Below are 26,130 nucleotides of genomic sequence, written 5' to 3' on the forward strand. Positions count from 1 at the left end.
CTAAATTTCTACCGTTTAAATAAAAAGAATGGCTAGGTTCTGAAGCTTGACTGATGGGGTCCCATCATAACACATCCTTATCGGGGGAAAGTATTGCCGAACAGACCACACAATCCACAGTCACTGGCAAACCTCTCACAGCAATTGCGCCAGAGTTCTAGAAACAATATATTATGTATCACAAGAATTCCACAATATTAAGGCACTTCTGTTCAGAAACAGCTAGTTGTACTTTAGCCACAAAACTCTGCTTTCGTAAACATGTCTTAAAACATGGGAATCGATTTAAATACATTTTGTGATGAAAGGTGTAGATTCACCTCACTTGGACCAAACAGTTGACAAGATTTAATTAACTCAGCAGCAGGTTTATGAAATGATCCACTTGTCATTCGTCACGTTTTGTGTTGTGTCTTTCTGTTTTTTTTTGCAGCATTGTAGCCAATACTTCAACATATAGCTGGATTTGGCAGTGGCTCTGCCCCTTGCTCAGGTTTGGATGGCTTTCTTGTTTGCTTCAATTCCCAGCTTGTGATTCAGTGGCTTTCCTCTTTATTGTGACTATTCCGCACTTGAGGCATTTTGGTTTCAATCTGATATTTGACTGGTTTTATGTATCCATCTTTTACTGGCTTCATGGAACTATTTTTTTCCTTTATATATGCTTATGTGGCATTTGAGGTTTAGCACTAGAACGGTGTACATGTCCTGTTCACTCCTCTTTCTCTATTTGTGTCAGTGTGTGTCTATCTCCTTATCCCCCTCCTCTATTCATCCTCCATCTCCCCAATAATCCTCTGTAATAACCCCCCACACAGCCTCAATATTGCTCCAAATTGCTTTTTCACATCTCCCTCCACCACCCTTTCTACTCTGCCAACACAGACGTCTGCTGATATCCCAGGTCTCTCTCTCTCTCTCTCCTCCAACTTCTGTCTCTGTCTCTCTCTCTCTCTCTCCTCCAACTTCTGTCTCTGTCTCTGTCTCTCTCTCTAACAACCTACCAAGTAATGACCACTACTGACCATTCACCCCGCCGCTGCCGGCATTGGTTTGCTAAATCTTATACAACTGTGGCACAAGTACGGGCAAAGCCAACAGCAGGAGAAGGCCATCTTGGAATGTTATTTTATGCACTTCCACAATGGCTGTCTGATTGCATCTAGACACAAAATGATGGATATCTTGGAATGGTATAACAATCTAATGTTGTATACTTCGTTTCATACCACTCCAACATGGCCATCACATGGAGTAGAGAAGCAGCCTGGTAGCCCTCTTTGAAGTATACATTAAATAACATTCGAAAATAGCCATACGCCCCACTGGCAAGCCAGTGCTGGCAGCAAACATCGATTGACGAAGCGAGATTAAATGGTTGGCCAATGCTAGTTTCTTCTAAGTGGGTGGTACCACAGTGCAAACACCTCGCTCCAGTGTAATCTTGCATTTACTTAGAATTAAGGTAGATAGCTTCAAACCTGCGATCCAATTGGTGGTTACTTGTGTGTCTGGCACCTTTTTTCTTTTTATGTAACATTTTGATGACTCCACGTTCTAGGGTCAAGGCAAGCAGTGAGGGTATTCTTCACCACTGCATATACGAATTTGTCTACTGATTTGAATGGCTTTCTCTAAGCGTTACCGAATCTGTGATGTGATTGTACGAATGTACCGAGTACAGAAACACCACTTTCAATTGTGTTACTGCTAAGCGGGGTGTTGCCGATATCGGCACTATGCGGCGGCCCGGGGCACACGCAGTGGGCCCTGTAAGAGGGCGGCCCCCTTAATGCCGCTTCAGGGACCTCTCCACGCCTGGTCACTGGGACCATCTCCTCTAGGAGTCCCCCCTCAGGTCTGGTACCTTTGCTGCATAATTTTCGGTGAGCGGTGGGCTGGGGACAGGTATGTATACCTGCCCCCACCCACTGGCCACCCTCTTTGTTCCCCAATGGACACGCTGTCACCCTCCCAACCGCTTACCCAGCGTGCCAGCGTGAGGGCTGGATGAATTGAACGTATTAATGTATACATTTGTGTTGCAGGTGGAGTTACAGGGCTATCCAGAGGCTGACTGGTACGACGGGTACCCTTTCAGGAGGACAATAAGGGTGCATTATGCCAAATTCCCAGGAGTCTTTACGGCAGGACCCTGGTTGGAAACGACAACGCCCCGCTAGTCCTTCGGGCGGTTGTAAGCCTGAGCAACCGGAGGCTTGCCTGGTTACACTCCACCCCTGAAAAGGGGTGAGTAAAAGTTATGGACTGGTGGTCCATGATATGTAGGGGGATAACCCCCACATAAATGGTAGCACCGATTGGATTGGCCACGGTGCAGTTTGGATCGTCAGGTAGGCAGGGCAGCTTAGGTTAGTCTCTACTGTCTGCCTTGGATCGCCCCTAAGTTAACCAACCAAGTTGGCATACTCCTTGTATGTAATAAAACCTGCAGCAAACTGTTTCCAGCCAAAAACGTTTGTGGACTGTTTATTTTGGCCAGCGCAACTAATTACTGCTAAGCAGGGGGTTGCCGATAGCACTATACTTCTGTATGCATGTTTCTGCTCCCATAGGGTGCGGACGCTTCTCTGTCTGTCAATGGTCTCTGCTCCTCAAGATTAGATTGCTTTCCCTATATTCCCTCTACTATTCTTTGTTGCCTCATTATTTAATTGTGAATGCACCACCCATGTCTGTGATTCCTGCCGGCATCTGTGATTTGATGGCGCAGTTTTATGCTACAGCAACGGTTACCCATCTTGGATGGGAAGGCTTACTGTGCCCTGTGCTGCATACCTCTTCAGACAGGTGCTGCTACCACCATCGAGCCGAGCCTGTGCACACCCGCATCCCAAAAATCACCTCTCCCGCACTCCAGAGCTCACCTGGATCCAGCGCCACAGTCTGCGCGCCATCTTGAGGAGGGAGTGAATGTGCTGCGAACTGGCATGTGAAAGTCCAGTTGCTATTTTTGAGATCCACCCCAGAATCTGCGGTCAACCATTGCCTAAGTGTACTGGCTGGCAGCGTGCAGCCCTGGCTGCTTAGGATAACCTGTGGTCTTAACAGATAAACATGCCTGGTTCAGTCTTGGTGTGATCAGCTCTCTGAAGGAACCCGAGGGCATAAGGAGATCACGCGCACCTGGCCCGCCCTTCTGTCAGTCTCCATCGTAAATGCATATTACACATCAAGGGCTTGATCCTGGAGGGTGGGAGCCCGCCTTCGCTTCGACACACCCTTTGAATGATCCAGGGCCTCGGGGTCAAGGGATGTGGCAATGCCAGGGGCGATGACACGCGGGTGACCTCTAGTTCTGGAAAAAGCTTAGGATCTCAGGACATCAACATGGCTGGATCACAGGTCCCTCCTGCGCACCTGAATCAAGTAGCACAATGTCCAAACTAGAACACTGCTGTACATGTCACCGACACGTTATCTAAGCGCTTGCTTAGGGAACCCGTCCTGGTATTCCCCTGTGAGATACCCCGGCAGGGTGTCCACAAGGTGAAAGCCAGGCATCCCGCCGCGAGGGGCCGTAGTGGAGATTAAGCAAGCTATTGCCCAGAGTTGCAGAGTGTGACCTCGTGAGTCGAGTAGGCACCGGAACGAGAATTATCGAGTCCGTGGAATTTTTGAGCCCGAGACCCGCCGAGGCGGGGAATCGAACCCTGGTCCACGGCCGATCTCAGCTTCCGGGTCTGCCGCCTCTAACCACTGAGCCACTGCTGGACTCGGACTCGAATCGACCATAGCCCCAAATGACCCCCTTTTACTCAACTACCCCTCATCTTTCTACTCCAGTGGTGAAGGGAGACAGTGCTTTAAAGGCAGATGTGCAATGAAAGCCACAGGTTCCGCCCCTGGCCCAGGGTCACACATCATGCCTTGGTTTCTAGACTCATACTATGAGGAATGGGCTGCATTCGTAATTCATTTTACGGGTTTATTTTTACTGTATGGGCTGACGGGGGATTCAGACCAAAAATGATTGGATAGGTGCATAAACCAATAAATCCCCAGGCATGGCTTTAGCTAAACATCGGGGCCAAAGACCGCGAGGCAAAAGAAGCTTCTCTGTGACAAGCACCAAACCAGCCATGCCCTGTCGCCTTTTATCCTCCATTTCTGCTCAGCCCTAACACGTTTTCAATGTCATTTTTAAATGCTTTTGGTGAATGTTTAAACAGCGAAGTGGTCAGTATTCCTATTTCCCAGTTCATTTGCCGTCAAATTACCACTTAAATGAAAGATGGGAGACTCAGTCGGCGTTGCCGGGATTGGAGATCAGTGCTTGACGAACAGCGAGCATTCATCTCACTGAGTCATCCTTCTGGCATACTCTACTTTGAACGCCTGTATTTACATAATAGCGCTCACGAGAGCATCTGCTGCAGGAAATAGGCGCTGCAGGAAAGAACAACCGTGTGATCGTGTGATCACCGGCAGTCAGCCGATGAAGGAGGTTCAGGTATCTCAGTCCCAAGGGTGGGAGGGAGCCCTGGCACCCGGGCATGGAGCCCTTCAACGGTATCACGGTGAACGGCAGACAGGGCCTGATCACTAACTTGATAAACTGGTAAACTAACAGACTGGAGTAAGTGTCCGCTGGGGCACTTGCAGGTGCCAGGGTATCAGACCAGGGGAGACACAGCAGGAAGTGTAACCTGCAAAAGAAACGATACACGGACACAAACAAAGGACAAGTAACAGAGCCCTGCCAGGTACAAAGAGAGAAGAAAAACTACCAAATGACACACACAGAATGAGAAACATCGCACAAAGGTGGCTGGATTCAGTTTCACCCAGAGTTAGAAAGGGATCCCGTTCACACTCCATACAAGTCGGCCGACACAAGTCTACCTGAATGCACTGGCCGCCATATCTGCATATTTAATCAAACTTTATAACAGAGCTTGATGCAAAAATGACAGATGACTTTGGATCAAGAGCGGGGGAGGGGCTGGGGCCGGATCCTGTATACAGTTTCATTCAGGGAGCCCTGGACGCGGCTCCGAGGCTGGGCTGGGAACCAAGGCACATCAGTGGTGGAGAACAAAGGGAGCCTTTTGCTGCTGACACTGAATAGAGCGGCGAGGGTGGGAACATACCGCAGCAGGTTTTCGGCCCCGGCTCTCATGCGCATGGCCTTCATGATCTGTTGGTTCAGCACGGCCCTTTCATTCTGCAGCTTGCTGCGGCCGGTCTTGGCAAGGGGGTTACAGCCCTGGAAGAAATTAAAACAAACAACGCGTCAAAGGGGGCATTATTGGAGAAATTAAAAACAATGACGCATACTTCGGGTTGCGAGCCAAGCAATCCAAACGTGTAAGTCTGCGCGATTTTCAATGCAGATACCTGAACCTGAGCCAACCATTCTAGCCAATGAAATGGCCTAGAGTGATTCCAAAACATATATTAAATAATAACCTCCATAAGTTGTATATTTGCCAACAACAGCATCCCATTAGCCAGCGTGACATACTTTATATGTTCGCAGTAAATGTCTGGATTTTATCTGCCGTGCTTCCAAGGAGAAGCAATGATGACCAGGGTCCCACACCTTGAACCTCTTAATGTGCCACCCCCACCCAATTCCGCCTAAAATCAAGTACGCTCCATCTGAGCGGTCTCTTAAAAGAGAGCCATCTATCCATGGGCACAGTATCGCTGCAGGCACTTGCATGTGTGTCCCAAAACCTACATTAACTACAAGTGTCATATCCCGAGGATGCTTAAGAAAAGCTGGTGCAGGTGTGGGGCACCTCACCGGGTTACCATAATACAGAAGTGTCCAATAAAGCGTCTGTAATAGATGAGCACAACACTCTTACCTTTCAGAGAAGGTCATGCAGCCAACTATTTGCCTTATTGTTCATATTTAAGACCAACATCTGGAACAAATATTTTCAATGAGTTTAGTTCCGCTTTTACTTCTCAAATACTTTGTACCATGCGGATGCCTCTTTCTCGGCCTTTCTAGGTCAATTTGTTTTCAGCGCAATATTATTTTTGGTTACATGTAAAAAAAACATTCTATGCTTTGCAACTACAAGGGAAATAAGTATTGAGTCATGGAAATTATACCAGCATGGTGGAAACGCCATTCTCAGAAAATCAGCTCTTGGTGGTAGGTCGCACTGAGCCTTCTTTAAAACACAAGCAAACTTGCACGTTTGTCAGCATTAGCAATGGCTTTTTAGACAATTCCCATCTAAAATCAGCTTTGCAAAATGAATTTGAGTAAAATTTAAGTTTAAGACCGCTTCTCTTTAGGCTGTCTCTAAAAGGCAAGAGTGAGAACCTCAACTCATCAGTCTGTTATGGCTCACTGCTTAAAAATAAATCCTGGAGCTGTGTATACTCGATTTTTGTGAAAGCATCCCTGTAGGCAGAGGTACGTCTGATTTATTTGAATTTTAAATCCTGGGTTTGCCTTTACTGGCAGATTGAGGAGCACAGTATGGGAATGCAGCATATGGTATTCAGAATTTAATGTATGTATTCTTCGTATGATTTGCATGTGCTTATTCAGATGTGCTGCATCACTATGTTCACAATGAGCAAACCATACTCCAACATTAAACTTAAAACAACCTAATGATGAACTCGCCAGTCCTTTGCACTATAAGAGGCCTATCGTATTTTTTCAATAAAAAGCCAATCTTAAAAGGCCGTCAGACCCCGTTTGGGAGCCACAGGTCAAACAGGTACTACTGCCAGCCAACCATAGTGGGTGCGGTCATTGCCAGGGTTGCCCTGGGGGGTATGACTATGGCTCTCCAAACTGGGCCCTGAAAAACCCTTTCCGCACTTGTCTCTCAGGGTAGTGAGGGCAAGCAGTCATCAATTTACCAGGGAGGTAGTGTTGGGGTCCACACCGCAGAGCTCAATAATCAACCAACAGACACAATAATGTAATGTTCAGCCTAGTGCTGATTTTTTTATGCAAAAAGGAAGTGTTGGAAACAGACAGCTGAACTAAGCACTACATCATTCAACAGAACTGGCATACAGGGTTGCGATCTAAGTTGTTTAAAACACTGGGGTGCTACTCCCGTCTTACTGGTATTCTCCATCCCCCAGCTATGACTAAAATCCTGTATCTGTTGTCCCCTACACACCAGGGGTTTAGGGTGGATAAGGCGCTGATAGCTCAAATACTCCAAGACGTCAAATATGCAATTCTGTTTAATGTCTCTTTACCCCTTTGGCAAAAAGTCTTAACGTGGGTGGCATAGTTGTCAGCATGCGTTTCGTCTGTTGACCCCAGTGCATGCTAATCCCCATATTTTATCTGCTGGTTACTGTAGCAGTTCAAGCTTTCTCGCAGGTACGGTTTAGGCTGATGCCCTGACACAAGTGGCTTTTCTGTTGCAGGGGCCGCACTGACAGCCTCACTCAGATCTGTGTGGGAGCACTCATATTGAGCGGCGACCAAACACGAAGGTGGCTGCATAAAGGTGTTCTTGTATGGGAATTGCACCCTCCAAAACAAATCCCTTGGAGTGGTGTCTTTCTGGGAGTTGACGTGTCTGGGCTGCTCAGGGCTTACGGCTTTAGCCGATACACAGCTGTCACTCAAAGAGTTGGCAGAGTAGCATCTGTATCTTAAGCCAGTGTCAAACTGCTGGGCATCACAGGATACGTTTTCCGTTAAAGTCTTGCTCAGATCAAATGGAAACTGCGCAGAGCAACCAGGGTGTGAACCTTTTCTCAATACAAGTCATTCCTTGCTTCGCTCTCTGAGCAAGTCAGCTTTCTCTGGGTACTCTTCACACAGGGAACACAATAGGCATCTCCTCCTAGACAGTTTCCCGTCCTGCAGTGCGAAGTACACTTTTCCTCTCTCTCCGCAGGCAGGCTAATAGGCACATTTGGTAGACCCTCATCTCGTCCTACTGAAAATGCAAAGTTCAGCTAATGTCCTCTCGCCTTGGTAGACTGGTTGTCAGGAAGACACAAGACCTGGTTGCACAGGATCTCTTCGACTATTGTGTGGAGCACCATTTCCTTGATCAAGAAGAACTTGGGACTGATAAAAAAAGTGAACCGTTCAGCATCCCACCATTATAAACATTGTGCAGTGAATCCACTATCTGAGGTTTCAGAACCAGTTTGAGTTGATTCTCTTTCAAATGTTCCTTCTCAGGCTGCTCCCTAGGAACAGCTTTTGTGCACCGGGACAGCTCTCACAGCAGAGTTTCTGGTTCCATGCAGGAGAATCCAAAACTTGAGCATAATAAAGATTGAGATCTGTACACCTGGCTGTCATCAGCATTCCTGAAGCAGTAGGTAGAGAGACAAAAAGGTAGGCCCTACCTAGAAACGTCCTCACCAGAAACTGCAGTGCCACCCCTCAGTCTTAACACCTCCCAATTGGCAAAGCTCAGGAAGGAGGAATCACAAGCTCTTTGCTAGCTAGGACCTCACTGAATTTCTAAATGTAGCCCTGTCTCCACCCTCCCTCACTAGTGTCTGGGTCTCCACCTTTCAGCTACAAGAGTGCAGGCACTGCACTTTCACTGTCTGTTCCTCACTCTCCATCTTGTGCCATGGTATAACTAGGTAAACACACTAAAGCCTACAAAACTTGGGCAGCACCCCAGACCATCAATATTTTGCACAGCATGCCACCTCAATTTCGACTCAGCCTTATGCGAATAAGTCTTGATCCTGCTCCTATGGGAACAGTTCAGCCCAAACTGCCAGGCCAGCTACTCCCTGAACCGGAACGCAAGCAACCTAGGTCCGGTTTCACAATAATTAGGGCTCATCAGCCAGGTATAGTTTGGTTCGAGTCACAGTGTGTACGGGACCCACGTCTGAGTATACCCACCCCACTTAGAGTGACACACTAAAGTATACAAAAATAGTGATGGATGGATTGCTTGAATTAATCTCAGCCACCGGGTATTAATTTGGCCGCATCCCAGGTCATCGTTATTTTGCATACCATGCCACCTCAGTTTGGAACCAGCCATATTTAAATCACTCTTGACCCAGCTCCAAATGAAACTACCCAGCCCAAACTGCCAGGCCAGGTATACCCTGAACCCGAACACAGGCAACCCAGGACCAGTTTTGCCCATGTTAGGGTTCATCAGCCAGGTATAGTTTGGTTTCAGTGACATAGTTGTGTGGTAATTATCACACCATCGAAGTTTTCCCTTGATAAATTCCAGCAGGTCAAAACTGCCGATATTTATCAGGGAGAGAGGCCAGCAAGAAAAGCAAAACATGCGGAATTCAAATTGTTAAAATAATAATTTAGCTGTCAGGCCTAATTTTTCTGTTGAAAACTCAGAATAGGAGGTATTTACCACACATGGTAAATACCTCACCCAGGAGTAATGGTATTTACCACAAGTGGTAAATACCCACCCTAGTCCAATACATTTGTAAGGAGGGCCTTTACGTGGTGCACCCAGGGCATAGTGGGACACCCTGCTCAGAGCCTCTGCTCCACTAAAGCCCCGTCTTCATCAACTAAGCGAGGCGCTTAATCCCCACCTAAACAACTGCTTCAACCATCTCCGGACATAAGATGGTTGGGAGCGTTTGATGCTATGGCCGCCGTTCCAACCGGACGCGGCAACGACAGGTTATCAGCGAAAATCTTACCCGGCGCTTTTACCTCAAGATGGCGCCTGAGAAGGATGATCTCCACTCTTAAACTCGTATCGTCCAGCAAAGTCATGTTTGGCCATGCAAGTTATCAGGCCAAGGCGTTTATGGTTAACTATAATGTCGGATGAGGTATTTGACTTATAATCATTATCGGATGAGAGAGTGGCGAGCTTTTTAATACTTCAGCCTGACCCCAAAATGGCAGCGATGTTTATATGACGAAAATCGTCTCCCGACTCTAAGCGTGTTGTTTGAGGTGAGGGGACCGTGTACAATTTTTGGATATTGCAGCCTGGGCAATCTGTTCAGATCTTTTCAGAGTGGGACCGCTCAAAGTATCTGCTTCTTCATCGCAGCTCAGTGCCGGACTTTAAAATGGTGGACAAGCGAGGATTATGAAAATCGAGTAACTCTACTGGGGGTGCTGTTCATTGCCTGTTAGCTGCATGATCATTATTGGAAGTACTCCGTGTGCTCCTCAAGTGAAGGGTGTCGGAGCAGGATTGTTAATTATCTTTATTCGGTAAATTGATCACCATAAAAGAATACATATACAATAAACATTACCAATTCTCCAGAAAAATTATTAAAATACAAATAAAAGAAAGAGGAGCACTAAATTGCTACCAGCGGATACAACATCAGACCGTAGAACCCCCCGAATGAAGTTTCAGTAGGCGGGAGCGCGTCGTCCACGCACTGCCCAAGAATTTTGCCACTCCACAAATCATGGTGGACGATGAAGAGTCCGTAGAAAGTACACGTAGTGCCTGGCTATGGCACCTCAACCCCAATTCCCTGCAGACAGGTTTCAACCAAAATTTTCGCGCCCCTTTGTAAGCTGGACAGGCAAAGAATAGGTGGGCCACAGACTCCTTTGGTGCTACACAGCCAGGGCATGAGCGCAGGGGGGCACCAGAGTTTGACCATCTCACAGTGAAATCATGCACCGGGAGCGTCCCATATCGCAATTTTAGATATAGCGCTCGATCTAGAGGTTTAGTTATCAGGTCAAGGAAGGGCTCCAATTTTCTCACACATTTAAATAACAAAAATTGGTCCGTGAGTGAGCCCCCATCCGTAGCCCTCAGCGCGTTACTCTGTACCCAATCCCAATACAGCTTTTTGATCACTTCCTTGGGTGGCGGTGATTGTGACTCCCATGCATCTCTTAGCCCCAGGTTAAGAGCCAGATCTTTCAATTTGTTCAACCATCCTATTTTTTTCCCCGTATCCAGTAGAAGAAGATCGTCCAACCCTTCAGCATATTTTGCAAGCTCCTCAGTTCTTCTTAGACGGGTCCAAAAGAGCAACGGGCGTAGCCTTACCAAGTCCTTTAGTGCTCTTCTACCCAGATCTATTCTCAGGGGGATCAGTGGGGTGGAGATAGGAAGAGCCACCACCTTCCTTAGAAAATTGTTTTCTGCTTTCGATAGCTCTGAAATATTTTCAAACCCCCAGAGTTCGGAGCCATATAGTGCCGCAGGGAGAATCTGACCCTCATAAATGGCCATGGCCGGGGAGACAGGTTTACTACATGATTCACGGAGCTCTCTCAAAGTCACCCCAGATACTCTTTGGTGACTGAGTAACATTTTTGCCAAGTGGTCCTTCCAGGTCATGCGACTGTTTATCCGGACACCAAGATAATCAAAAGACTCAACCAACTCCAGAGGGACACCATTGAGCAAGAAGTTATTTTTGAATCTTTTGGAGGGGGAGAGTGCCATCAATTTAGTTTTCGAGGTATTGATGGTTAAGCCTCGGCTGGTACAGAAGGAGCTAAACCGGTTCAAGAGTTTTTGCAACCCCACTGGGGATTTGGAGATTAATATGGTATCGTCGGCGAAGAGTAAGGTGGGGATTCTTTCCCCCGCCAGGGATGGGGCATCCGCCTCCTCCCCCTTCAGATGGTCCACCACTCCATTCACAAATAGGGAGAAAAGGGTCGGAGCCATGACACAGCCCTGGCGTACTCCTCTCCTCACAGGGACCCTATCTGTTAACTGGCCCTGGGATCCCCATCTGGCCCTCGCGTAATTCCCCTCATGGAGCTTTACGATTAGGTACAGAAGTCCACTGGGAAATCCCATCTCTCCCAGGATTTCCCATAATTTTGCACGGGGGACCAGGTCGAAAGCCGTTTTGAGATCTATGAAGGCCATGTATAAGCTGCCTTTCTTGATGGTAACTGCCTTCCAATAGATAACAAAAAAGCGAAAGACCTGGTCCATCGTGCCTACCTTTCTTCTAAAACCCGCTTGTAGATGGGAGAGAATGCTGGCCTCCTCGATCCAATCTCCTACTCTTGAAATAATGACCCTGCCAACCACTTTCTGGATTATGTCTATCAGACTGATAGGTCTGTAGTTCGCAGGGTCATCTCTTGCCCCCTTCTTGAACACGGTTACTACCTCTGCCCCCTTCCAAGAGTCTGGCACCTGGTGACCCCTGGTAATCAAATTCATTATTGTGGCTATTAGTTTGGCCCAAGCCTGTGGCTCCGCTATCAGCAGGTCTCCAGGTATCCCATCCTGCCCGGCTGCTTTCTTGGGGGTTAGGTGTTTGATAGCCATCACTACCTCTGTGGTCGTAAAAGGAAGGTCAACCACCCCTAGGGTATCCCCAACCTGACTGCCACAGGGCTAGCTGTTTCCTCAATACCACCATATAGGGATGAGAAATGGTCATACCATTGCTGACTAGTTATATGTGCGGCCAATGGTTGTGATTTCCTCTGCCTAGATCTATTAATCAAATCCCAAAAAAGGTTCGGGTTCCTACTACTCACAGCTTTGGATAGGTCCTGCCAATGTTGTTCCTCCCACTCGAGTTTAGCCAGTGATAATGCTTTTAGGTAATCCTTCCTGGCCGCTCTAACCAGCAAAGGATCCCCAGAAATCAGGGCTTTTGTCAGGTTTTTTCTTTTGCCCTTACACTGATCTGTATACCACGGTTTATTAAAAGTGGGGGGTGTAGCAGTAGCCCTATTACTTTTTCCCTTCGAGGTGAAAAATTGACCAACATGATCTATTGTGACTTTATAAACTGAGTCAAGGGAGGGGTATGAAGCCCTGCTAATCTGGTTTTCACCGACCCAGACCCCCAAATCAGAGGACAAACCCTCTACCAGAGATGTAATGGCCCCTAGATCGTCCTCCTTAAGTTTAGCCTTATCCCATTTCAGTCTGCGGTTGTTATTAAATGGGATAACCTCTTTAGTTGTTTTTGAGTTGAGGTTCACCCTCCTATCTTTATGGGTGCCCCAATTAAACTTGCAACACAGGGGATTATGGTCGCTATCCTGACTTGGGAGGACCTCCATATTAATAAGGTCTTCCCAAAGACTAACATCCATGAGGATGTAGTCAATTCTGGACGGCCCAGTGATTCTATTGAAGGTCAGTGCCCCTGACTGATCGGATAAAGTCCTGCCATTAAGGGCTCTTAACTTGTGGTCCCTAGTCAGTGCATTGATTTGGATTGCCCTAGCTGACCATTTCCTAATGGGGGGCAGAGACAAGCTTGGGATGGACCATTTAGAATCCTCCTCTTCAATACCCAAAGGGTCGTCTCCGAGGAGGGGTTCGAACGTGCAGTTGAAATCACCCCCCACGATGATTTTTGCTGATGACGGGCAATTATCTAGGGCGGAGTCCAGAGCTGTTAAAATCAAAGAGGCAGAGTCCCCAGGGGCCCCTCTAACATATACATTGAAGAGGTCAAGCCTACTGCCCTCCACCTTTCCTCTACAGGAGAGATGGAGTATATCGTTACTCTCCAAGATATGGCGAGTGACCACCCAATCCAGTTCTATTTTAATCCAGACCATGAGGCCCCCCGCAGGTCTACCCTTTCCCTTACTTACAGCTGACAAAAAGTGGGTGGTATACCCCGATTTGTATAACGGTGATAGGCTCCAAGTTTCCTGGAACAGGCAAACGTCAAACCTCTCAATGAACGTGTGCCACTCTGGAATTTCTAACTTTCTTTTTAACCCCGCGATGTTCCAAGAAAGGAGGTTTATTACCCGCCGTCCTTTGGGCGCAATGGTGTCTCTCTCCCCGATCTCCCCCACATTATCCACCATGGTCAAGCAGCTCCCCCCCTCCTGTACAGAGGGAGCAGGGGTTACAGGGCAACCAACCATGCTAGTCAGAGGCCTAACTGACATAGAAGCCTCAGTATTGATGTTGATAATACTGGTTCTAGCTGAAGGTGCACTGACTTCCCCTGTATCTCTACTACCACAGGATCGTCGTGGCGCCTCCTCCCCGGGTAATTCACATACCTCCCCCCCGGGCGCTGAACTTCAATCACAGTCTTCCAGCCCAGAGAGCTGAGAAAAACGATTGTAAGTGTCCAGCGGGGTAAAAGGTCTCAAGTGATTCATCCTGGTGTCATGGTTCATCGTGTGTCTGTGGGGGACCGTAGACCAGCCGAGGTGCTGGTCCGACAACATGGCAAAATGTTGCCCATGCTGAGGATAATTGTTATTATAGGGCAAGGTAAGAGAAGGCCTATAGGATTGAAATTTATTTTGGTATTTAAAAGGGGTAGCCTCTGACCTGGGATAAAATTGTGTTAAGGCCCTAGGGGTAATGCAAGTGTCCCCATTTCCTGGAGGCCAGTTTAAAATATAATCAACAGCCCGAGGATCTCTAAAATTGACCACCACTACATCCCCCTCAATATTTTTAATTCTGCTCCCCAGCCAATGGATCCGTCTAACATGGACAATATCCCCGTCTATATTGGGCGCTATCGGCCTGTACGTTCTCAACCAATGAATGATTTTATTCTTGAGGTCAACATATCCCTCCTTCTTGTTTTCTGCTAACTGAGGGACCCCAGTCAAGACCACCACAAAGGGCACTGCTTCTGGGGGAATCTCCACTTGTGGGACCTTTTTTTGTGGAATTCTATTATTTCTACCTTCCCCGTGGACGTTATGGTTGTTACTTGATGGAGCCTTTAAGACTGGTTTATTTGAGGCAGCACCCACTTCAATTACAGATGTCTTTATTTGTTTTGGAGGCGGTGGATTTTGCGAGGGAGTGTCTACTCTATCCTGGGACTGTACAGTTTGCTTAGTCGGCTGTGCTTGAGCAGGTGGGTTTTTTGGGACTGAGGTGGGAAGAGACCTTATCGAGGGTGCAGGATGCGCCACACCACTCCCCTGGGTTTTGGTCAGACTGGCCATGCTGGTTAAGGCGGCTTCCAGTATGGTCAGTCTGATTTCCACCTTTTTAATGGACTCATTAATAGGTAAAAGGAGAGATCTCAATAAAAACTCCAAATTCCCTATCAATGTGGGGGGAGGTGAGGTAACAGCTTCTGTGGCTCTAACGTTACTATCAGAAACCACCGCATGTGTAGCTACTTCAAATGGGCTGTGAACCAATGGTGGTGCCACTGCTGGTGTAATCTCGGTTGAACTGGGAGTTTTTGCCCCTTTACCGAACTCAGTGTGCGGGGTTTTGGCTTTACCTGGTACCACCCTATATTTTCTCCTTTTTTTACTGGGTGGTGGGCGGTGGATCTCGGCCGCAGCTAGAAGCTTAGGTTTCTGTTTCCTGGGTTTAGATGTAACAATGATGCGACTTGGGCTAGGGGTAGGAGAAACGATTATGATGTTATCCAAGGGCAAACAGGGAGTGGCAACAAAATCACGGAACAGTAGGGGAACACCTTCTTGACTACCGTTGTCCTCACTCATGTCTACAGAACCTCCCTCCCGGGTCAGATCAAGCAGGGAACTGTCAGTGAGGGGTCTATGTTTCATGCTCTCAACTGAGCGGCGGCGCTCAGCCCTACGCTCTGCTAGGATAGAGTCCTTTTCACCCTCACTCTTCTTTTGGAAATAATTCTCCAGTGACCCATTGCGTAATCTACCTTTTTTCCCCGGGGTTTCCTCTTCTGTCGCCATGTCCAACGTGTGGCGAGACCCGGGCCGCTAACAACAGGTGTTAAGGGGCTGGCCCAGCCCGGCCTCCTTCGGCCCCGGACGGCCACAGACGGTCCCGCGATTGTCCCGGGCTTCTCCCGGTGCGCTCCCGCGAAGCGGAGGTAGTGGGCAGATTTAATCTCTGTTCCTTGTAGCTAATTGGTTAGTGGACAGGGGGGTGTGGCCAGCGGGGAGAGCAGCCCAGGTGTGTTGATGGGCGCGCAGGGGCTCCTGGACAATGGAGTCCCTGCCTGCGTGCTCGCAGCCCCGCCGGCACTCTCACCTGCCCGCGCCTCCTCTTCTAGCTCCCACAACAGTCAGCCTCCTCAGGGACACGAGGCACTGCGGGACCCGCGGAGCGGGTCCGGCGAGGTTGGAGTCAGTGGCAGCTGGATAGCCTTCAGGGCGGTGATTCCTCGGTAATCCGGTGACAGCACACAGCAAGTAAAAGGGATCCCAAGGTATGCAGCAAACGGCGGTTTTTGTTGCAGTCAAGCGGGGGGCGTGGCCAGCGGGGAGAGCAGCCCAGGTGTGTTGATGGGCGCGCAGGGGCTCCTGGACAATGGAGTCCCTGCCTGCGTGCTCGCAGCCCCGCCGGCACTCTCACCTGCCCGCGCCTCCTCTTCTAGCTCCCACAACAGTCAGCCTCCTCAGGGACACGAGGCGCTGCGGGACCCGCAAAGCGGGTCCGGCGAGGTTGGAGTCAGTGGCAGCTGGATAGCCTTCAGGGCGGTGATTCCTCGGTAATCCGGTGACAGCACACAGCAAGTAAAAGGGATCCCAAGGTATGCAGCAAACGGCGGTTTTTGTTGCAGTCAAGCGGGGGGCGTGGCCAGCGGGGAGAGCAGCCCAGGTGTGTTGATGGGCGCGCAGGGGCTCCTGGACAATGGAGTCCCTGCCTGCGTGCTCGCAGCCCCGCCGGCACTCTCACCTGCCCGCGCCTCCTCTTCTAGCTCCCACAATAGTCAGCCTCCTCAGGGACACGAGGCGCTGCGGGACCCGCGAAGCGGGTCCGGCGAGGTTGGAGTCAGTGGCAGCTGGATAGCCTTCAGGGCGGTGATTCCTCGGTAATCCGGTGACAGCACACAGCAAGTAAAAGGGATTGTTTTTGCAGATTAGGAACACTTGCTCCTGAAATGGCGCCAGAAACGTGATCTATGGCGCATATAAATGGTAGAGTACACTTCTAAGGCACAGTAAGGTTTTGCTTGTTTCCCTCCTCTGCCAGTATATTTAACTGAGGGACGCCTTACCATAAATATCAGGGTCATGCTTCAGTGCTGCAATCTGGGGTGTCACCGCAGGGGAGAAGATGAGGAGCCAGGATCCAACATGGCTCCCCGGAGCCTCTGCCCCGCTGGAGCCCCGTCTTCATCAACTAAGCGAGGCGCTTAATCCCCACCTAAGCAACTGTTTCAACCATCTCCGGATATCGGTTGGTCGGGAGCGTCTGACGCTGTGGCCGCCATTCCAACCGGTCGCAGCAACACCAGGATACTGGCGAAAATCTTACCCGGTGTTTTACCTTCAAGATGACGCCTGAGAAGGAATGGACCTGCTTTTAGAATGACTCGAAGCGGATCCATGGGAACTTTTACCGAGCTACCTACCCCCTACCCCTCCCCGCTCTCCTCTTCTCCACTGACCTCTGCCCCCACCTGTCCTGGCCCTTAGTCCCCACCCTGTTTATCTGTGAATTTTCCCTCGTCAATTGAGATCTAGCTATTTTGCCCGATGCCCGATGGAGCTACCTGGTTTAGCTATAGGGGAGACAGGTCGGGGATTCCCTCCTTGGACGTCACCTACCCAGTCGGTCCTTAGCCAGACTTCCTTTCATCTCTCCTGTCGTCTCTTCCCGCATCCTCCCTCTATTTATGTCTCTCCTTCTCTCCTCTCTCAATGTATTGAGATTGTATTAATTTGTCTGATGCCCGATGGAGCTACCTGGTTTAACTATAGGGGAGATGGGCCGTGGACTCCCTCCTTGGTCGTCACCTACCCAGTCAGTCTTTAGACAGACTTCCTTTCGTCTCACCTGGTTTTCTCTTCCCTTACCCTCCCTTACTCAACTCCCCTGCCCCCTCCACTACTTTTCTCTCTCCTTTCCCTCCTCTCCTAATGCATTGCCTATTTTTTTTGACGTATTGTGTAATTGTCTTTGTCTGATACATTGTTGATTCTCATGTAAAGCGCTCTGATACCTTCGGGTCTAGCCAGCGCTATATAAAACTCTTTAAAATAAAATAAAAAGTAAAAAATAGATCGTGCTCCACTGCCTGCTATGAAGGTTTGCTTTATGCACACCTCCAGGTCACTAACAAATTCTGGAGCTTGAATTATCAGGAACAATCTTATGCCTCTAAGCACGCACTATATTAACATGATGCCAGGACTAAAATAAAAGTCAGGATACTAGTTTTACACTTATCAGGTACACAGGGCAGGGAAACACAACCGTTAACTATGCGGTGAAAGTTCCCATCCCAACAGCCACCATCATGCATGGGATACCTCTGGAATTAAACTACTGAAGTAACAAAAAATTTCAACTTCGCATGTGTGTACTGAAAACGATAGAAGGGTCGAAGTTTGCACGTCCTGTTTGCCAAATACGAGAAGGTAAAGTTCAGTCAAGTCTTTTTAAAAAACAATATTTTTATTGGCATTTCAACCCATTTGTTACAATTTAATACACAGCAGATTCGTTTCCATAAAAAAAAGATAAATAACAATTCCTTAAACGTGTTACTATCAACAGGTGCAAAAATAAATCCCGATAGGTTTAGCAGCATTATTCCAAGGACATCAGTGCAAGAAGAACATATAAAAAGTGACAAACAGTTGAAAGATATAGTATTATTAATAAGAGGCATCTTAAAGTTGCATATTTTCTCCTAAATCCCGGGCCAATAAACTTTCCTAGACAGAAGTCCCCAAAACAGACATTACACCTCTAACAGCAGTAAAAAAGAATTCAGAGAGATATTTAGAGTCCCCCAATCACTAAGCAATAAAAAGCAGATGCATAAAACCCCGGAAGGCTGTAGGAGTCCAAGGCACATTATATAGTAAAACGTTAGCGCGGCCTTTGTCACATTTCCACCTAGTTAATTCCTGCCGACCCTTCCATCCGAGTAGTGAGTGACGCTCAGATTCTGACTCCCCACCACTGCTTCTTGCGGCCTTTACACATGAATTAGCTTCCATATTATAAACTGCTAGCATTCTTGATCTTCAAATTGAAAATTTTGGAGATCAGAATTTAACCATTCTGACGCGATGCACAGGCGGGCACCTGCCAGGGCAATAATAATAATAATAATAAGTATGCTTTTCTACTTACTACCTCATTGTCTTCCGAGCTTTCACTCCCCCAGAATCATCACTACCAGAGAAATATGAGCCTGCCTGCCCATGATAGAGCCACAAAACATCCCAATATCCTGTTTCAATTATTCCAGTTTTGGGCATGCTAGAAACATGTGAACAAGGTAGGCCTGCACGGAGCCACATCTGTTATGTTTGCCACTAAACCTGCCAACTCACTTGGCTACCCTGGCCGGAGTTGGGTACAGATTGAACGGTCTTGAAATGTTGGCTTCTTAGGCTAGCCGTCAATAAAACTCTATTACCCAAATTAAATGATTCCTGGAGTTAAAGCCCTTATCCACCAAGCGTACCCTCCCACTTAGAATGTTGTATTTCCAAATCATTTCGCTGAGCCTACACCAGTGCATCATAGATTAAGCCAATTCTATCCTGCCGCCTTGCCGTCTCAATCAAGGCAATCTTAACCACTAATCTTAGTCCTTTATCTGGAGAAACTTAAAAAAATCACCCATAGCCAACCCAAAAGCCTCCTGTAAATCTGTGTAGGAACGGAGTTGAACAAATACAAAACAATCCCCTAACACTGTAAGTCCCTTCTACACCCAAGTATCCATGATCGCATCCTGAAAAACAGGGGGAAACATTGACGAGGCTGATAAAGGTGAATACAAATTAAATTTACCTAATCGTCGCTTAATCTGGCTCCAGACTTTATATGCTGCACTTAAGACCTCAAAGCAGGTCTTCTTATAATAGCTAGGTTCAGATTTTTTTTGACAAAACATGCCCTAGTTTCCGCTCCAAGAATTCACTCATAAATGGTAGAGGATTCTGCTAAATTATTCTTACTTGCTCCAACTGTAATTAAAATACCCATATGTTGTGGCATGCACATACAATAAGACAGAGTAAAATTAGGAACTGCCCATCTCCCTCGCAAATGCGGTAACATCGTATATTTGGCTGCTCTCCTTGATCACCTCTACCCTCACAAAAAGGCTAAAAAATATACTCTCCAATTTGGACAACCAATTTTTATTGATTTCCAACAGGATGGTCCTAAAAATATATAGCACATTTGGAAGCATAAAATTTTCAATACATTGCACTTCCCCAAAAGCGAGAGATGTAGTTGGTCATTCTATCAAGATCATGCTTGATTTTATACAATAGTGGTGCCATATTCAATTAGCCTATCGAAGGCTGGCGTAATCTTAATCCCCAGGTATACCGCCTCTGTTACCACTCTTTCATCTCTACATCGTGTGCCCTCCTTGCACAGCACCTGGGTCTTTCCTATTTCAATCTATATCATGACCAAAGCCCAAACTGCCTGGTTTGATCTTCAATTTTAGAAAGTGCCGCCGAGAGATCTGTCTGGACCATCTGTGTACACCAGTACTTTATATTCAACTTGAATGACTGGGCTAATATGTGTGTACTGCAAAAAGGTAGCAGTGTCGAAGTCTGCATGTCCTGTTTGCCAGAAAAACAAGGTACATTTAACTCCGTTTTAAGGTAGTTCACATGAGAAACCAGTTTTGCCACTTGACTAACAAGGAATACATTTATAGGGCGTGGAGATATTTGGCACAAAGAGGGCTTTATTTACACTCTAAAGAGCTCACGTTTGGCCCTCAGGGTAATAGGTATAATACGCACTGGTTTGTGAACGGTTATTTCTTGGGCTCAAGCGTGGGCTTGAGGATGGGGATCATGTATCATAGCGCTCGAGATTAAATGTAAAAAGAAAACACAAATGTAATCATAGAGGTAAGACAGTTACTTGAAATCTTTCTGAAAAACCAAAGCCTCAAAGAAATTAGAAGAAAGCATTGTTATCTGACTAACTCAGAGCCCTGCAGGATATAGGGCCTTCTACAAACAAGCATCTGTTCTACTATTTTAGATATCTACAACATGGTTATTCTCAGGAGTCTGTGTATTGCTAATTGACGAATACAAATGGTAGTTTAAGCCAAGAGCATTTAGGAAGTTAAGTCACAGGGCTGTATTAAAGTGGACTCTTAAAGTCACAGGGTGCACATCATTTGGAACGCACGAGAATCAAGAGCCCAACAATCAATGCCTTAAACAATCCTACAAGTGATCATATAAAAAACCTGCAATGCAAATTGTTAGCAATGGGGAACATGGAGAAATGTAACTTTCTTGCAATTACGCTGGAGTCACCAAGATGTGAATTGTGCTTCTGAACTCCCAGCAACAATAAAACATTGATTAAGGATTTCATTCGGAGGTCTGATGAACTAGATGCTCACACAAGCTGTTTTGCAGAGAAATGACTTCAACACAACTTCTGCACACGACTGCGGACGTTAACTGAATCACCTACTGCTACACTGGGACATCGGATCACAGTGCTTGGCTTTGACTGTTAATTTGGCAAGGGAACGATTTAAGGGTTTGTTGAACATGTAATATTCTGAGCTGGCAAAGGTAGGTCGATGACCCAGTGGTATATTGATGTCTTCGGTGCTTGGTAGTGAAACGGGATGGAGACAATCAGCAGGTGAAAGCAGTTAAGTCTGTGAGAGGAGCTTGGTCTCTACTGTCCTAATCAGTAGCTTGTCGGGGGAGGTTTGTTAAAGTGGAACCCCTACGACCGGTAGAGGGCATCACATTAATGGCAGAGCTTGCAATGGCCCTAGAAAGTCAATAAGGTCTGCTACACCAGGAGAGTAGAGAATACAATGCATAGCAAGCAGCAGTTTGACTCGTTGCAACTTAAAAATTAAAAATAATCACCTTACAAGAAAGTTATACTGATAAATGATACTTATTGTTTCTTTTTTTTATTTTCAATTGGGAGTTAGACAGATTTCTGAACCCCAAATCTTTAACTTGAAGTGGGTAAATGAGATCTAGCTTTTTAAAGCTTTAGGCTTGAGTGACGTCTCTCACCAAGGCATAATTGTGTCAAAACAATTTTAACTCAAAACCAGTTGAGCATGCTTTTTTTCTGCTACAGCTACAAGTCGTTGTCAATTGTTGTATAGGGCATCAGAATATTTGGATGGCACTCAAAGTCTTAGCACTAATTCAATAAAATGCATAATAAAGGTAACTGCCTCCTCTTCGGTCTTCCTCATCTCATTTCTAACTCCGTGAAGAGTTTTGACTTCCTAACGCAAGTTACCCAATTGATATGGCCGGAGAAGGAAGCTTTCTTTAATTTTTTTATATAGCTTGTCTTCCTTTTCTTTTTTTGCCCTGTCTCTCCTTATAACCTCCCTGCTCAATCCACGACATCACATTGTTTTTGCCTCTCTTCAGGATACCCATTCAAGGTGAGTTAATACATTTTCTGCTGTTTTGTTAAAACACATTTCCTTTTTTAAGGCAAAAATTGACACCAAGAATGTGTGCAGTCATCTGAGAGAATCCTAGGTTTCATGTCAACCACATCTGCAGCAGTACCTGGGACACATGCTCACAAAAAGACCCTGATGATTCATCTAACCAGTCACTGGTATACAACCTCTTAGGTCTTTGAAGCTCTCATTCCTGTGATCCAGCATTCTCCATTGTTTGTGCTTTCCGGCTGGAGCTACAAAACCTGCAGGCAGGTGTACCATTTGCTCCTCCAACCCCAATTATACTTGTAACAGACGTGGATCAGTAGGGTGGGAGACTAATGATGAGACTAAATGTTACAGGGTTGTTTGTCTTTATATGTTAGTAGAGAAAAACAGATAATAACACTTTAATGTTTTGTTTCAGTCCTTCAGAGCAAAGCAGTTTTAGTGGAAAGGGACACCCAGGGGGTGAAAACCTATATAAATCAAGATTGAGTCACCAGATGGTCGAGACTTTTGCCTGGGCAGAAAATAATCTCTTCCTTCTCAGGGTGTCTTATTTTCCGGGTCAAATAACCTGAGGACGGATTGCCTCAGCAGGGCCTTTCCTCAGCAGTGTGTTTGCATCGATCTGGGGAGGCCTTTCAGACGATAATGGACCAGTAGGGGAATCCCATAACTAGATCTGATCTTCCGAAAAAGACAATACTTCGCTTTCTCAATTTTGTTTTAGGTATTGATGTCAGAAGTAAGGGAAATTAAAGTTCTTGCCTTGTTAATGCCTTGAGGTTTCCTGTATGCTTTCTTTTCTATTTCCCTCTTTCCCAGAGTGCTGTGGAAGATTCAGGAGGAAGGGGCAACTGTGATCCTAGTGGTTCCTTATCAGTCCATGGTCTGCATCTCTTCTAGTTCTGGCTGTATCATAAATCTTTCATTTCCCTCAATCTCTTCTTTGATTTCCTCCTCTGTTTCACCAAGCTCTTGTCCAACTCCATCTTTTGGCCTTGAGAATGAGAGAATGGGTCTCCAATTACAAGGATTCTATAGAGAGGCAGACTTAGCTATCCAAAAATCCTGAAAGCCTCCAACCAAGACATGCTTCCTAAAATGTTGGACTCATTCAGAGAGATTGTGAAAGGGGAGTGGTAATTTCAATTCTTAAAGTTGTGATCCCATGCTAATTTTAGAGTTTCCAAGGGATTCTTTCACTAGCGCTCTATCTCTTTGAACATTAAGTACCTAATGGGTGGCTATACGAGGTTTCAGAGTGTAGAGGGGCTCTTGACTGAAATTCACTCTTTAGGCTCTACATTTTTTATAAGCTTCTGGAACAAAAAGCCTATAATCCACTCTTCAAACTCTCTGGGATTTACCATTGTTTACACAGGCTTTCAGTCACTTCTCATTTATACTGTTTATCGTCAAAAGTAGTTTTATTGATTGTCATCACTTCTGGTCAAAATTTGGTGAAATAGGGTCCTTAATGCCTATAGCCTCATATACAGGTCTTCTTCCGAAAAGAATAATACAAAGACCTGAGCATGGGATCAACTCAAAAGTATCCTCTCAGTTTCACTGTTTACATGAGATAATTTTGACAGTCTTCATCCTGAAGGTGGGGAAGGTTATCCTCATCCTCCAGAGGTACACAGAACTGTGACCATTTACTTAGAAAGCGCTGAATGTATTCACTCTTCTGATGCATTCTTTCTACTGTGAGTCCTAAGAAAGTGAAAATCACTTTATTAAGTTCTGGACACTATGACATTTGTTACTTATGCTGCAGTAGGAAAGGAACCTTGAGTGGGAATCCAAGGTTGATCTACTGGAGAGGCAGTGACCTCTTGAGCAAAAGTAAGTGGATCCTCACTTCCAGATACTTAGACAACAGATAAATGGAATTATTCGCAAACTTTCATTCATCATTATCATTTAGCTATTTTAAGTTCAGGACAAAACAACGTTCAAGAAAATATTCTGGAAATATTTAATTTATGGCTAAATAATGTTTTTTGTTTGTTACTGCATCCTGACTTTGGGGTTCATTTATAAGCTTAGTTAGATACCGGTTAACTGTAAGGACTGGGATGACAAAGACGGGGAATGAGGTAAAGTCCAGATTATTATCTTTCATCTTCATTACTCTAAATTCTTGTCTTCTTTGTCTCCTTTCTTTTGCCATCGTACTTCCCACACCTCTTTCACAGTACGTTTTGAAGTCGAGATTTATCTTCTGCCTTAGCTTCCAAAAGTGACAGATTGGATTGAGAAATTATAGTATTACCGGGGGCTGCAAAAAGAAAGAAAGGGAAAACATCCCAAAAAAAGAAATCCTTATCAAGTGTATAACTTGTATCAGTGAGGCATACCTGCTCACGAAGTAAGGAATGGGATAAGGGAGACTAGGAGTAATAAATACTTTGAGTAACTAATCTGGACATTAGTTACACTCACATTTTCAACAGCAATTGCAGAACATTATATTTCACCAATAAACTGGCATAGCTGTGTTTAAATTGTCAGTTTACATGAGCAGTGTCATGAATGTTACTATAACAAATGTTTATGTTCCAAATGTATTGTCTGTAGGTAATTCAACTCAAGGGCACATTATTTATAATCGAAAACATATTTCTTTCTAGGTTCACATCTGGGATTACTGAGACTTTTTAGAGAGGTTAATTTCTAAAGACATATATAGACCTTCAAGTAGATATATGCATCACATTCAATGCTCAAAAATGCTATACTTAGTCCGGATTACTTCGGCTAGATTCAACCCCGACTTAAGTGCACTTCTTCTTATTTTTCTTTTAATTCAGCAACTTCTGACAATTCGTGCAATGAACATTAATAGACATAAAAATACTATTCTTGGGTTCTATGCCAATTCCAGCACTCATATTGGCGCTTATGCCAATTACTTTCCCTGATATTTATGTGTTTGGGTGTGAACGGCATGTGTGCCACTCATTAAGCCCTTTCGATGAGTGCCTCCAGTATGTGGTCCTCGTTTTCAATGCTTTGTAGGCGCAAGCTACTGAAATGTAAAACAGGTATTGTTCTACCTCATGCATGGTGGTAGAGCAGGATGCTTACAAGATCCACGTGGCAAGTGCAAGACAAACTCAAGATGACACTCGCAGTGCAGGTGATTTGGCTGAATTAAAGGGGGAATACCCTTTGCTTTTCCACTCAAGTGACTCTTTACGAAGTACAGAAGGAGACATCAAGTCTGCCAGCCGTATTTGCTGACGATTCCTGCTGTTTTTGTTTTTGTCCTGTTCCTTCTTTGCAACACCAGTCTGTATTCAGTTCTTTATCTGAATTAATGCTTCCAGTGGCTGGGGTATTTCTACTGCTATGGAGTTCTCTCTTTTAGAGTTTTTTGTGTCCTTACAGCTTTTTCACGGGTAATGCAAATCCTAGGGTGAAGTGGAGCCATAGCCCCGAAGGATTTCACACTTTTAAAATGATATCCAAGAAGATACTGCAAGTTTATCATTGCGTTCAGACTTTAACAAGAATTAAGATTTTCTAAGGCCTTCATTGATCAGCAGTTGGGTACTGGTAAACAAGAATTAGATAATGATGCATCGCCAGGAAGGTGTACATCTCAATACCATGATAAAAAATAAAAGGGATTGTTATATAAAATTGGGTTTCTTTATTTTCTCTTTGCATTCTACTTGCTAATGGTAAATCCTCCTCTTTTCTATCATTGTCATCTCTCATTGCCACTTTATCCCATATGATGTACAAGCACTGTAAGTGTCACAAATGTGTTGGACAAAGTGAAAGCCTAAATAGACATACAGAGGAGCCTTCATCATTAAGAGTAATACAATAGGAATGGGTGTTTTATACTCTTATCAACAGCCAAGAACAGGGGAGCAGAAC

General features: G+C 45.8%; 1 protein-coding gene across 2 annotated transcripts in view; it reads right to left on the minus strand.

The window, feature by feature from the left end:
* The window catches only part of RHPN2 (rhophilin Rho GTPase binding protein 2), a 217,301-nt gene that overhangs the window by 131,662 nt on the left and 59,509 nt on the right, over positions 1-26,130 (minus strand). For both annotated transcript variants that reach the window (XR_013603773.1, XM_078670447.1), the window contains exon 2: positions 5,115-5,230. Coding sequence is in view for 1 of the 2 variants with exons in the window: in XM_078670447.1 (XP_078526573.1) it covers positions 5,115-5,230 (116 nt within the window). In the remaining variant the exon portion in view is untranslated. The remainder of the gene's footprint in view (positions 1-5,114; positions 5,231-26,130) is intronic.

This window comes from Lissotriton helveticus, chromosome 12, assembly GCF_964261635.1.
Source record: "Lissotriton helveticus chromosome 12, aLisHel1.1, whole genome shotgun sequence".
NCBI lineage: Eukaryota > Metazoa > Chordata > Amphibia > Caudata > Salamandridae > Lissotriton > Lissotriton helveticus.